Source organism: Chanodichthys erythropterus, chromosome 6, assembly GCF_024489055.1.
Source record: "Chanodichthys erythropterus isolate Z2021 chromosome 6, ASM2448905v1, whole genome shotgun sequence".
Taxonomy (NCBI): Eukaryota; Metazoa; Chordata; class Actinopteri; order Cypriniformes; family Xenocyprididae; genus Chanodichthys; species Chanodichthys erythropterus.
This window is the reverse complement of record NC_090226.1, coordinates 29,715,030-29,730,586: the sequence shown is the minus strand read 5'-3', so window position 1 is coordinate 29,730,586 and position 15,557 is coordinate 29,715,030. Positions and strand designations below refer to the sequence as shown.

The following is a 15,557-nucleotide window of genomic DNA, read 5'->3' as shown; positions in this document are numbered from 1 at the left end:
CTCACGCCGTGACCGCTGCAGTGAGAGATCTGTGCTCAATGCACGGCTCAAAACACCGAGTGGCTTTGATCGGAGTTCTCTCACTGCAGCGCGAACACGCACTGTGAAGCCTTTTTTAGCCGACAATGATGAGCCAATTACAACAAAGAATCGTGAGTTTACACAATAGCATTGGACGCACAGTTAAGGGGGAAGCTAACAGGAGAATATTTTATGGACTTTCGAAGCAAAAAACAAATGGGTATACGCAAATACTGATCCTTACAAGTCGTAATACGCAAACAGCCCTGAGCAAAAAGTAAGCATACGGCGTATGCGTGCGTATGGCCCCGACTACACCACTGATATCAGGACACAAATTTGTATAATGACATGACATAGGTATTACAAGCAGAGGTGACTTATGAGGACATTACCCCATGTCCCCACTTTTCAAAAGGTTTATAAATCATACAGAATGATTTTTGGTCTGGTTTGAACAATTCACCACAACTGGAAAAAAATAAATAAATCACAGTGAAAACGGTTAATAGTAACCATTGTAAATAGCAAGCAGTTCGAAACAATATTACAACAAAGTTGACTTTACAAAAACACAATACAAAAATAAAACAACATGCATATATATAAATAAAACTATTTAACAAATATTTTTACATTTTATAAGTATTCATTATTGTAATTTCCACAATCTGTTTATATACTGTATTTATTTTTTTTATTATTATTTTTTTGAATAAAATCTGTTACATATGTGCTTGAAAATTACTCTTACTATCCTTATTTGGGCATCTTATTTTACATTTGAGGCTTACTTTAAGTGTTAAGTGTCACAAAATGCGGCAAAACTCCCACACAACATTAATAGTAAGATTAAAAGAATAGTTCACTCCCCCTAAAATAGTTCCAGACCTGTATACATTTCTTTGTTCTGCTGAACACAATGGAAGATATTTGGAAGAATGTTTGTATCCAAGCAGATCTCGCCCCCCATTGACTACCATAGTAGGAAAACAAATACTACGGTAGTCAGTGTAGGGCAAGATCTGCTTGGTTACAAACATTCTTCCAGATTAATGTAAATAAAATTGCTGTTTACATGGTAGTTTCTTAATCAGAGTATTGTCTTACACTGTGTCCTAACCAGAAGCGACATAACGCAACGACACACGATAAAAGGTATGTTTTCCATGTTAATCTGAGTTTTGTCCTAACCAGCCATGACAGCGACACGGTTTCTATTTCTCTGCGACGTCGCGGCTGAAACAGCAACACAAAGTATGGCATCTAATGTGAGTTTGTATGTCATTCTGTGTTCCCAGTTTTTAGCTGTAATGAAAACAACACTGGATAATTCACCTCAGATCTTGAAAATAAATAAATGGGCACAAGAATGTTCAAATTGTCAACTCAATGTGAACAAACAAGTGTATTCTATGACAAAGATTGGTTCAGTCACTCCATATGTACTTTAAATAATGTTTAAATTGTGTAATATTTATGAATTTCATTAAGTACTTGCCCATTTCATTGTGTCTGCTGTGCTCTTGCCGAGAGAGCCTGCGCACACTCTCTTCTGCTTGGCTTTGGTTTTTGATTGATTTTTTCGCTTCTCATTGTCGCGTCGCGTTGCTCGTCTCTGGAATCTTATTGCATCGCGTCTGGTTAGGACACAGTTGTAATCAGGTTTATATCGGAATATTGTTTTCCATGTAAACATACTGACTAACACTACAAGTTATTTGGTCTATATTTGCTTCGACAGCAAACATTGTTCCACATTAAGGATCAATAGGCACCATTTCAGTTTTTCTATATATCCTAATCATTTGTTAACATGTATTCAGTACTTCAGTAAGCTCATTGTTTCTGCCTTAAATTAATACCTTGTTTGAATTAATACAATGTTAGCTAATTGCGTGATTTGTATATGTACGTTTCTGAAATTACATAACTTGGACACAGTCACCTCTGATAACAGATTACTCTAATATTGTAATGTTGATATGCATTTCTGTAAAGCCGCTTTGAAATGATATGTATTGTAAAGCAGGTCCTGAGTTAGATGCGTTCCTGGGTCAACATATTTTGTTGATCCTGGAACAACATTCCAGTCTGAAAATTTAGTTTTAACCCTATTACTACCCCTAAACCTATCCCTACCCATAAGTTATCCCAAAAATCAGAGGGAAATGATAGATGAATAACACTGATGTAGAAGCACCAATTCATGATTTTAAGCCTAAACTTGACATAATCTGTAAACTTGTCCATAAAAACTGATTGGTTGATTTGAATGTTGTTCCAGGATCAAGAAAAATGTTGACCCAGGAACATGTTGAACTCAGCAATATCAGGTTATGTGTATTGTGAAAAGCCCTATACAAATAAATGTAAATTGAAATATGAATTGAAGCTAAAACAGGATCAACTATTGTGTGTGGAAGCTTGTTTCTGCCGCTAAATAAAAGAATAAAAAAGTTAATTGTGACTTTTTATCTCACAATTCTGACTTTTGTTCTTGCAATTGCGAGTTTGCATCTCACAATTTTGACTTGTTTTGTTTGTTTGTTTTTTTGTTTGTTTGTTTTTTGAGAATTGAGATATTTAAACTAAATTTTTTCTTATAGCGGAAACAAGCTTCCATAGTTGCATGCCTCGTAGCAAAACAGTAGTGGCATTTTGTTTCAGCACTATTAACAGCTAATTCATCTCACCAGTATGTAAAAGAAATTCTTTTATTCAGTGAATACATTTATTATGTTACAGAAGATTTCTATGTCAAATAAATGATTTTCTTTTGAACTTTTTGCTTATAAAAGAATCCTGAAAAATTATCAAGGTTTCAACAAAATATTACGCAACATATATTAGAATGATTTCTGAAGGATCGTGTGCCACTGAAGACTGGAGTAATGATGCTGAAAATTCAGCTTTGCCAACATGAGAATAAACAGAAAAAGGTTGTTTTAAATTATAATAATATTTCACAAAATTGCTATTTTTACTGTATTTTTGCTCAAATAAATGCAGCCTTGGTGAGCGGAAGAGACTTCATCTAACCAAACACAATCTTTTAAACACTAGTGTACATATACTTACTCTTTAACAGTTGTGTACAGCGAAGGACAAAAACAATAGTGTATAAAATGGTGGGGAAAAACATTAATAACAGAAACACAGAAATGTATGCAGATGTTTGCTATAGACATTTGCAACTGTATCTTTTCTTTGAAGAACAAATTTTCATCAGGGAAATTCTGCACCCTTCACCCCCCAAAACTCAGTATGACAATACAGAATTTCAGATTCTAAATCTCATCTGAAAAGAGTGTTATATATTTTCCCCAAACCCTGTCTCATAATATTTTCCTATATACTTATACTATACTTATACACCTATACTTATACTCTGAGGAAATCCTTGAAGCATGTGTCCCGCTCGATATCTCTTTTTATTTGAAACTTACACCATTTTCTTTATTGCCCAAACGTTTAGTCTATCTATCCCTGATTAAGGAAGATAGCAGTCGTGATACGTTCATAGGCTTATTTACAAGACACATGTCGTCCACACACTAGAGCACAGCTATTAGCTTTTAGCATGTAGCCAAAGCTTTTCTTTAATACACTTGAAACCACAGGCTTGTTGGTGGCCCGGGACACAATAAATCGTTTTTAGGTTGTATATAATTCATTGTTGGTTATTGTTTCAAGTTATGGTCTTGTGCTGTTTTATAGCTGGCAGTTATTTGCGTTCCTCGTTTACTTTTAATCAATCGCAGGGCTTTTTCTCTCTCTCTTTACCTGGTACAGCTCACAGCTGCCACATTAAAAACCTCTCTCTGAGCTTAATACTGTAAATGAGCATTTTTATTTTCCATCTGCTAAAACGTACTTTGAACTTTATTGACTTGCATGTGCTATTTTTACTTGTGAGGTGGAACAGAGCTCTTAAACTGAGTTTAAAGCAGTTTGCTGCTATTTATTTTACCTCAGGGTTTGTTCTACAAGGAAGTCCAGGTGTCTGTGGGTTGTGGGTGACTTCTGGCATACAGGCTCATTTGTAGAGTGCTTTCACTTGTTCCAGTGTATTTGAATGCAATGTAGAACACGATATGAGCTATGTTTAAAAAAACAAAAACAAAAAACAAAAACAAAAAACTCTCTCAATGTCTGCGTTCTGCTGAGGCAATATGGGAACTTCATAAGTAACTCAATTGAAATGCTCTACATATGCAGCTGCTCTCTTTAGCAAACATTCTCATCTTTTACCCACCCTCGTTTTTCAGACCTGAATAACTTCCTTTCTTCTGCGGAAAACAAAATAAGATAATTTGAAAAATGCTGGTAACTAGTTGACTTCCGTTGTTATAATTATTAAAAAAAAAAACATGAGGGTGAGTAAATGATGACATAATTTTCATTTTTGGGGTGAACTATCCCTTTAAGTTCCCTCCATTGTCAGTCTGATGTTGTTGACCAGCAAAGACCTCACACTGTCTCTCTCTTCCTCCAGCCCTGACACTTTTGGCTCTGTCATTTTTCACACACTCTGGCTGTATAGCTGTCCTGAGGCAAGCCAGTCCTGCTACTAGAATAAGAAAAATATGCCGGCTGCAGATTGTGTGTTTGTTCTCCACACAGTGCCATTCCAACCTCCTCTTGCTACAAAAAAACCCCAAACAAAACAAAAACAAACATTCAAAAAAATTTAATTTTCAGCTCACAATACCTTTGGAATGCCATTGATACATTAGAGAGCATCTATCTATCTACCTGTCTGTCTGTCTGTCTTTCTGTCAGTCAGTCAAACAAACATTAACATCATCATCATGTGCACTCAGACTATCTACCAGGTTTTTTCTGTTTCATAAAATGGCTGTCTATCATTTTGTTTTTGTCAATCTGTCTATCTACTTTCCTTTATCTGTCCTTTGTTTTTGTCTATGTCTGTCTGTCTGACTGTCTTTTTGTCTGTCTGTCCTTTTTTCTTCTTTCTGCATGTCTGCTTTCTATTTGTGTCATTCTTTGTCAGTTCTCTGTTGTGCAGATTTGTCTCTCTGTCATTCCACTGGCTGACTGTCTGTCTGCTTTTCTGCTTTCTATTTGTGTGTCTGTCCGTGTTTGTCTTTCGGTCTGTCGTGTGACCTCAGTGAACAGCAGTCTTTACTTTGGGACTGAAGTCTGTCTAAGAGAACTATTCAAGACAGTTGTTGTAGTGCAGACTTGTGCCGTTAACTCTCACTGCCCACTTCCTGAGTTGAGCTTCTGGAATTCTCTTTCATGCAAGAAACAGCACAAGAGTGTTCAAAGAGCCTGGAGAGATTTATGAGAGAGAGAGTGTGGCTAAGGGCCAAAGAAAGTGCGTGAATCCTTTTCACTCCTGCCTCATGAGAATGTTGGTTAGACTGGCTAACCAGCACTGGCTTCCTCGATACACAAGCGGCATACGCACACACACAAACTCAACAATAGACCTCACCCCTTGGGTCCTCTCTGTCAAAGCCTGTCTCCTGATTCAACCCTATAGGGGTTCTTAAAAGCACAAACCTGTATTTGATACACCTCCATCCAAGAGGAGCAAAGGAAATGTGCTCTGCCTGTTAGGGATTTTCCCTGATCTTTGCTTTTTTTAGGGGTCAAGATTGTTAAAATTATTTTCAGACCATTTTATTTTTGTATATAGTCAGCACTGAGCAAGCCATCAGTCTCTTTCGCTAAGGAACATATGCTCAGAAACACACATTAAAGGTCAGTACTATAGCTTCTCTCTTTCAGGTTTTATTGCGTTCTGGAGTCTTTTGTCTGTGTTCAACAATTCTGTCAGTTCAGGTGCATCTCAAACACAGGCATCTTTTGAAGCTGTATGAAGCATAATGGCTTCTCTTATGTGAGTGTGTGTTTATGTGTGATTGCAATCATTTTGCTTGTATGACATCAGCACAAAACACATGTGCTCCACTCAGATATCTACCGGCTTTTTCCTGTATCAAAAATTATTGTCTGTCTATCTATCTATCTATCTATCTATCTATCTATCTATCTATCTATCTATCTATCTATCTATCTATCTATCTATCTATCTATCTATCTATCTATCTATCTATCTATCTATCTATCTATCTATTTATCTATCTATGAATCTATCTATCTATCTATCTATCTATCTATCTATCTATCTATCTATCTATCTATCTATCTATCTATCTGTCTGTCTGTCCGTCCGTCCCAACATGAAGGTGAAAGTCATTATTTTTTATTTGCATTCTTTCTCTCTTTCTCAGGTGGGAATGAAGGACAATCCAGCAGTAGATCCGATCATTCATGGTCTAAGAGGAGTGGTGCATCACGGTTGGTAGATGTTTTATGCACATTTCAGGTTGAGGGTTCAGTATTGGAATTTGTTATATATTATTTTTTACTAGTTCCATGTATTTGTTAATTGTCCTGGCAACAACTCCTGCTAATTTGTTGATGACCTCTGTGTCTACTACATGCATATATATACAGTATCTCACAGAAGTGAGTACACCCCTTATATTTTTGTAAATATTTATTATATCTTTTCATGTGACAACACTGAAGAAATGACACTTTGCTACAATGTAAAGTAGTGAGTGTACAGCTTGTATAACAGTGTAAATTTGCTGTCCCCTCAAAATAACTCAACACACAGCCATTAATGTCTAAACCGCTGGCCACAAAAGTGAGTACACCCCTAAGTGAAAATGTCCAAGTTGGGCCCAAAGTGTCAATATTTTCCAGCACTGCCTTAACCCTCTTGGGCATGGAGTTCACCAGAGCTTCACTGGTTGTCACTAGTGTCCTCTTCCACTCCTTCATGACGACATCACGGAGCTGGTGGATGTTAGAGACCTTGTGCTCCTCCACCTTCCCTTTGAGGATGCCCCACAGATGCTCAATAGGGTTTAGGTACCCTCAGCTTCTTTAGCAAGGCAGTGATCGTCTTGGAGGTGTGTTTGGGGTCATTATCATGTTGGAATACTGCCCTGCGGCCCAGTCTCCGAAGGGAGGGGATCATGCTCTGCTCATTCATGGTTCCCTCAATGAACTGTAGCTCCCAGTGCCGGCAGCACTCATGCAGCCCCAGACCATGACACTCCCACCACTATGCTTGACTGTAGGAAAGACACACTTGTCTTTGTACTCCTCACCTGGTTGCCGCCACACACACTTGACACCATCTGAACCAAATAAGTTTATCTTGGTTCTAGTAATCCATGTCCTTAGTCTGCTTGTCTTCAGCGGACTGTTTGCGGGCATTATTGTGCATCATCTTTAGAAGAAGCAGATTTTTTTTTTTCAGATCCTCAGAGAGTTCTTTGTCATGAGGTGCCATGTTGAAATTCCAGTGACCAGTATGAGAGAGTGAGAGTGATAACACCAAATTTAACACACCTGCTCCCCATTCACACCTGATACCTTGTAACACTAACGAGTCACATGACACCGGGGGGAGAAAATGGCTAATTGGGCCCAATTTGGACATTTTCACGCAGGGGTGTACTCACTTTTGTGGCCAGCGGTTTAGACATTAATGGCTGTGTGTTGAGTTATTTTGAGGGGACAGCAAATTTACACTGTAATACAAGCTGTGCGCTCACTACTTTACACTGTAGCAAAGTGTAATTTCTTCAGTGTTGTCACATGAAAAGATATAATAAAATATTTACAAAAATGTGAGGGGTGTACGCACTTCTGTGAGATACTGTATATATAATCGCCATTTCTCAATACAATACAAGTCCCTTTTTCAAAACACAGTTCAACACAACAGCATGTGGGCTAAACTGTGGATCATTTTCCATTGCTTGGCACAAAATGCATTCAGTGACTACATTTTTCAAATTACATGAATTCTTTTCTCACTCGAACACAAACACCACCAAAACTCCATGTACAAGCCACATGTGGCATTTAACAAACATAAAAATAAACCTAAAATGTCCAAAAAGGGGAATAAAGTGTCAGTGGGAGTAAAAGTGTCTAAAATAAACAGGGGATCTGGTGTCCTTGTTGTGCTCGGGCACTTAAAAAAAAAGGTAGAGCTCAGATGAGTTGGATCCCTCCCTGCTACCCTCCTGGACCTGCGAGGACACCAGTGTGCATGCATGGGGAAAAGAGACAGGTCTCCCGAGGAGAGACGTGCTCGCCATTCAATTCAGGTGTGCCTCATCACGCACTGCCAGTCCTGGTTGTTACAGCGCTTCTCTCTCAAACCCACTCCAGTTGGGAACCTGGCGAAGGGCAGCAATTTATGTGATAGGGTGGCGCTGATAATTAGGGTGAGGCAACCATTGTCACAAAATATATATATATATATATATATATATATATATATATATATATATATCTATATATATATATATATATATATTAGGGCTGGGCAAGTTAATGCGTTTTTATCGCGTTAACGCATTAATTAATTAACGCCAACAATTAGTTTATCGCGCGTTAACGTACTTTTTATTTTGAAAGTCCTTTGCTCACTGCGTTTGAATACACATAGATAGACTACAACCGAATACAACACAAACCATGGGTCACAGGAGGGGCGGGATGTTTATCAGTAGGCTACTGGCTGCTTGGGATGAGCGTCATCACGCGTCTCAACCAATGAAAGCACTTGTTGTGTGCCTAAGAGAGCTACAGCGCGAAAAAGAAAATATCTGGTACGGACAGAAAAATGGAAAAAGGTACCCACTGCTTATCACTCAATAAAAGAATCACATTGCTAAGTGTTTTTGAACGTTTTGATTTCGTTTGGTTTAATAATTAACATTACCTTCGCGAGTCTGACTCTCACTGCACTCGTGAATTAGCAGAACTTGACGGGGACATTCAAATGCTTAACAAACGCTTCATGTGACCAACAATTCTGTACGTTACATGTTTATTAAAGAATACTGTGTGGAGATACGCAAATGAGCCCAAAATATGAATGCAACACATTTATATCTTAAACGGTTTCCTCTCATGTCATCTCAAGAAAACGTTTAATGCACTTAGACTGATATTAAAGATACCAAATTCTATTTACAAATAAAGCACATGCAGAAAAACGGATGACATCAAAATATAAACTTTTAGTATCACTTAAAATGCAAGCATTTTATAAATTTTCTTCATAACGGTTTTATAAAGGTAGGAAATTGCTTAGTGTGGTTGTCATTTGTTAAAATAAATATAAAAATACTGTGTATTCGTGTCCGTCTGTCCGCTGAATTTGACCCATAATCTCTGATTCTCCACATCTGTGATCATGGAAAAGGGGAATTACAATGACAAGTAGGCCTACTCAATATGCTCGTTTAAGCATCATTTAAACGTTTCCAAGAAATAAATGAATTGACTTTTCTCAGTGTGTTAATTACATAGATTTATTTGGATATTCATACGATGATATTCATACGATGACTGAAGCAGCAGTGAGCGTGCGACACGGTAAACAGATCAACACTGTAAACGAAATTCTACAAAACTTCAGTGAAAAAAATAAAAATAAATAAAATGATCATGCGATGCGATAAAATAGCTTCTATTCCCTGCAAACGATACCATTACAAATGTTAATGTTCCACTTAATGGCAGAAACAAAACAAAAGGTAAGCAAGAATCCGTATTAATTTCAGTACGAGTAATAGAGGGCGATCCTGTCAAAATGGCGGCGCCGCCCCGGCATGCAACGAGGTGTGACGTCGGTTCATATTCTCTCTCTCTCTATATATATATATATATATATATATACGCACACAGTATGTACCTGTCATGTATCCAGACTGACAATCACAATCACACAAACACCCACACATGCATACACAAACACGTTATCTACTCTGTGTCATTTTGTCTCAAGCTTTGTTGAGAATGTGTGTAATTTTCTACTTATGTTTTTGATTGGCGATCTCTGTTGTCAGGTGATAGAAGTAAAGTTAGGCACTTAAATGAACAAAAGTGGTGCTAGCCTGAAAAACTGCATGCTGATATACAAACAAAAAAGTACCCAAAGCTACTATTTGTCCATCATACTACTTTTTTGTAAGGGTGGGCTTTCCATTAGGATCAGTATCGGATGGCACATTGACAGCATTATTGTAACTAAAAAAAAAAATAAATAAATAAAAGGTAGTTTCTTTGTCACTAGCATCATGAAACAGAATTTCTTTCTGTGGTAAATTAACCTACTACTTACTGTTTTCTTTGTTTATTAAACTGATATAGGAGAAAGTGTTTTAATAAAAAAAAAAAAAAAAAAAAAAAAACTTTCCCTTTAAGATTTTAAATTTTAACTGCCCTTATGCAAAGAAAATATATTTCACTATATATACACGATTAATCTATTACAGTTTTTCTCCATTGGTTTGGCTCATTTCTTGAAACAGAAATAACATTCTCAAAACAACATGGACAAATCTCCAAACCACTTGGCAATTGTTCACAACAGAATTGAATTTCTCATCATTTCATCAAATTGCAAATGTCTAAGTACATGTCTCAATGTCTCAGTACATCTTTGCAAAGGATTAAGTACAGGTAGCCTACATTTAGCACAATTTTCAAGTGAATAGATCTTGTTGATCTAAACTGATTGTTGATTTTCAGTCTAATGGTCGTTCGTTCCAAAACGTGTCAGCATCATTTCATTGTATAAGTCATCACATGCACAATAGTCTGTTCAATTGTTAAAATTAGTCAAGAACATAATACCATGAATACCATATATGAATCCTTGGAACATTTGATAAATTTATTACAGCAATTGACAGTCAGGTGAAACTAGAACTTGACTAACGAAGGAGGCGAGGGGGCAATATAACTATGTGTGCTGCCATATCTGAGAATGGTGTGGTCACTCACATCCCCAGTCTTGGCCCATACAATACACAGAAGCTTCTCATCTTCTTGGACTGCCTTCATTTTGATTTGAACCCTGAAAATGAGAGAGGTCTCGTAGGGCCTCACCTACCACAATATGTCATTGTATGGGACAATGTGAATTTCCATCGTGGCCCGCTCACCTGGTACACTACTCATCCAAGGTTGGTTATGGTGTTCCTACCACCTTACTCTCAATCCTATTGAGGAGTTTTTCTCTGCCTGGATGTGGAGAGTGTATGAGCATCAGGCTCAAGATCAGAAGTACCTGCTCCAAGCAATGGACACTGCATGTGAGGATATAACAGGAGATCATTGTAGGGGATGGTTGCGACATGCACACCGTTTCTTCCCTCGTTGCATTGCAAAGGAGAATATACGCTGTGATGTGGACGAGAATCTGTGGACAGACAGACAGCAGCGTGTGGATGGCCAGGAGGGTGAGGACGATGTCCAGGAGAGGGAGGGTGAGGACAGCGACCAGTGAAGAACTGTTAGTTGTGAAACTCCAGCTTTATTTACAGCACTGTAGGCTGCATATAATTTTCACTGTTTTTTGTTTGTGTGTTTATATTACAGTATATTATGCTGTATACATTTTCTTTTTACTCTGATGTATGGAAGTTACTTTATGTGTGTGAATTATAATGGTTACAATTTCCTTGGCAGTATGAGTGCAGTGTGTGATGTCAAACCTTGGAGGCTACTCTTACCCTAAAATCCTATTTCGTTTTTTCAGTTTTATACACAGTGCATGTCACAACCATCCCCTACAATGATCTTCTGTAATATCCTCAGACACAGCGTCCATTGCATGGAGCAGGGACCTCTGATCTTGAGCCTGATGCTCATACACTCTCCACCTGCAAGCAGAGAAAAAACTCCTCAATAGGATTGAGGAAAGGAGAGTAAGGTGATAGGAACACCATGACCATCCTTGGATGAGTAGTGAACCAGGTCCTGATGAGCAGGCCACGGTGGAAATTCACATTGTCCCATACAATGACCCATTACAGTTTTAATGTATTATGCTGGCTAAACAAAAACAGTACATTAACCATTGTCAATGAAGGACTGGGTTACGACTGAAAGGTGGGCATTTGGGATATTTCAATGGTCCTCTGCCATAGTGACAAAACATCTAAACATTTTGACTTGCAGTGCTTACACAATGCCAAAGGGACGAAGCATTTTGGGGGCACTGACTGTTTAAATGAGAAGGAAATTTAGTTTTGACACATGAGTGAACTGTTTTGGGAGAGGTATGAGCTTTTGCAGGTGAACCATGGTGTTGTGCTGAACCATCCACATTATTTTGACAAAAGCATCAAGTGTGCTGAGAATTTCCGGTTTGTTTCAAGAAATGAGCCAAAGCAATTGAGAGGGATCTTTGCCATTTCTGTGGCACTGACTATTTATTTGGTAAAGGAATTTAGTTTTTAAACACGAGTGAACAGTTTTGGGAGAGAAATTAGCTTTTGCAAGTGAGCTATAGTGCTGTACTGAACTGTAAGACTGTTTTGCCAAACGATCTTAGAGTTTTGAGAATGTAATTTCTGTTTCAAAAAATGAGCCAAACCAATGGAGAAAATCTGTAAATGATTTAATGGTATTAATATTGTATTAATATATTAAAATACATAATATATAATAAATAAGGAATTGCTGCTTTTCGTATATAGAAAAATATGTGACAATATATTTACGAATAAATCATAATGTATGTAATTTTATATTCAATAATATACTTCATAATATGTAGACATATATATGATCAGATATGGCACTACATGTGTATAAATATATTGCAGATATATTTACTCATGCAGTACAAACACACACATATATACATATTATATGATGTAATATATTTCTTATATTTTATAATTAATCATTTATAAATAATTTAACTTTTTAAATTTCAAAATAATAGAACATCAAACACTAACAGATCACCCCCTATATTAATATTGAGCAAAACACATGAAATAACATTTCCTCTCCTTTAACAGTCAGAAGCAAAGCATGCTGGGAACTAGAAACCTGCTGTAACTCCTTCTGTGAATGTGTGTATACGTGTGTACAATACATTCACATTTATGTGGGAACATATTTGTGCAATATATGTACACAATAAAGGATAAAACTTTATGAATATTACATGTCATGCTATATTTGTCTTCATTTCTAAATATTTTATATGTATCAGTGTATATAGCCATACATGGTCAATGCATATATACATTGAAAAATATAAGCACTAGTTTCCCATATATGGAAATGTATCATGTAATGTATCACATTATATTTTGCAGTATATTCCCATATATTTTTGTTCCGTAAGGGTATGCTAGGGGCACCAAAAGATATTTTTTACTTTCACAAGATGAATGTAATCCCGAAACATAACCTTTTTTTGCCTTATGTAAGTTGACGCCCCGAAAGTCATCGTACAATTTCCCTTAATGTTCCTTCTGTCCGCTTCCAGACATTAAAAGCTCTGAAATGATGAAGACACCACCAACTGCTCCCAGCGTGAACTGTATATTCTGGAATATTAAGATGAAACGCAGAGGTCTGTCCATGATTCAGACAGAGTAAATTGACGTCTTTAAGGGTTTCTTAGTTAATATACTCTTGTTCTGCCTGCTTTTCAGTCATCTCAGGAACGTCTCACTATGTGTCCGTGCGAAGTTTAAAGGCATGGCGAGGCTTTGATGGTAATTACCGGCCTGCGATTTGTGCTGCCCACTGAGACATTCGTAGAAAGTGAGCGAGAGAGAGAATGATGAAGTCGTGGTGTAATCCGGGCGTCCGTGGTACTAAAAGCATCGGTGTGCCATTCTGACAAAGAGATCAGCTCTAATGCAGTGTAATAATGGCACTCACTTTAAACTGTGCCCACTCAAAAGGGATTTTACCAAGATAGTTCTGCCTCCACCTGCTGCCAGAAGTCGAAGATGATGATGCTAAATCTGATGACAATGATAAGGGGTTACCAAGATGTGATGATGGTGATTAACTCAATTTTTACATATTCTGATATTCTGAGTCATCCACACACTTGCAAAAGTCTCTCCCATGATGCTAGGACGTTGCCAGGATGATTATGCGGTTGTTATGGTGTTTTGTGTGGTTAAAAGAGCCCATCCCCAAATCTCTTCTGCTGTCTCGGTGCGACTCGAGTAGGGATGAGAATCATAAAATATAATATTTAATTTAAAATCCAGATCCATTGATTATTATTTTAGTACTTGTTAGGAATACACATTTAAGAAAAATAATAAATAAATAAAATACAATTATATTGAAAATTTCAATAATAATTAAAGCTGCAAGCAGCGATGAAAGGGCCCTCGAACCCGGGCTCACCGCCATCCGTTGGCCTCAGAAAAACAGTGAACAGTGGGCGACATGCATGTGAGCGAGTAAATACAGGAGAATTATGGCAAAATCATGTAAAAGTGCCACACTTCCTGCTGCCAACAGGTGGCGCTATAGCTAGCTGAATATTGTCATATAGATGTCTTTAGGCCAGGACTTTTATCACTCATGTGAAGTTTGGGGCAGATCAGACATAGTATGCCTGAGTTACAACAGCTTCATCTTTCATGGCGAAACATCAGACTTTGTCAGGCCACCACGGACACGCCCTTCAACGAAAAACTCAAGATCTTTGCAATTTAACATCTCAAAGGCCTTAAGATTAGACTGGCCATATATGATGTTGATCTGGTTTAATCTCTATGAGGAGTTAATCACAGTGTAAAACATGTCATTTTCTGTTGCCCCCAGGTGGCGCTATGACTGTAACTGAATATTGCCATAGAGATGTATTCAGGTCAGGACTCTAATAAAACATGTGAAGTTTGGGGCAGATCAGACATTGTATGCCCGAGTTACAACAACTTCCTGTTTCATGGCGAAACATCGAACTTTGCCAGGCCACCACGGACACGCCCTTCAGTGAAAACTCTAGATCTTCGCAATTTAACGTCACAAAGGCATTTAGATTAGACTGACCAAATGATGTTGATCTGATTAAAGCTCTAGGAGGAGTTCGTTAAAGTACAACACGTGGACATGGCAAAAACTGCCAAAATTTTGTAGAGAAAATTCAAAATATCTCACTTCCTGTTGGGTTTACAAACTTTGCACCCAGGGGCTTTTTTGTAGGTATTGGGCTGTTACATCTGTCTACCGAATTTCATAACTGTTCGTGAAATGTAGCACGAAGGGTGCTTAATTGAAATTTTGTAGGTGGCGCTATCGAGCCATTTTGCCACACCTAATTCTGAAACCCATATCAGATGTAAATTTTCACCACTTCTGACGCGTGTGCAAAGTTTCATGAGTTTTTGAGAATGTTTAGGCCCTCAAGAATGCGATTCATTTTGGAGAAGAAGAATAATTGGCTGAGCAATTCCAATAGGGTCCTCACACCATCGGTGCTCGGGCCCTAATAAAAAAAATCTTATACAATATTAAACAAAAGGTTGCAAAAGGTGTATTTACACAGACTTTTTAATAATGTTTTTTATTCTTTTTAGCGGTGGCATAAATGAAATTCAATAATTGGCCTTAGATAAATAAAAATGATAAACAAGAAAAACCTTTGACATTTCATTCATTTATTTGTATAAATTACTACTGACATC

The 15,557-nt window shown here is 37.5% G+C and overlaps 1 protein-coding gene across 2 annotated transcripts in view; it reads left to right on the top strand.

Annotated features, from left to right (window-relative positions):
• Positions 1-15,557, top strand: part of ptprga (protein tyrosine phosphatase receptor type Ga) — a 308,651-nt gene that overhangs the window by 215,461 nt on the left and 77,633 nt on the right. For both annotated transcript variants that reach the window (XM_067388598.1, XM_067388597.1), the window contains exon 6: positions 6,288-6,354. In XM_067388598.1, coding sequence (XP_067244699.1) covers positions 6,288-6,354 — 67 coding nt within the window. The remainder of the gene's footprint in view (positions 1-6,287; positions 6,355-15,557) is intronic.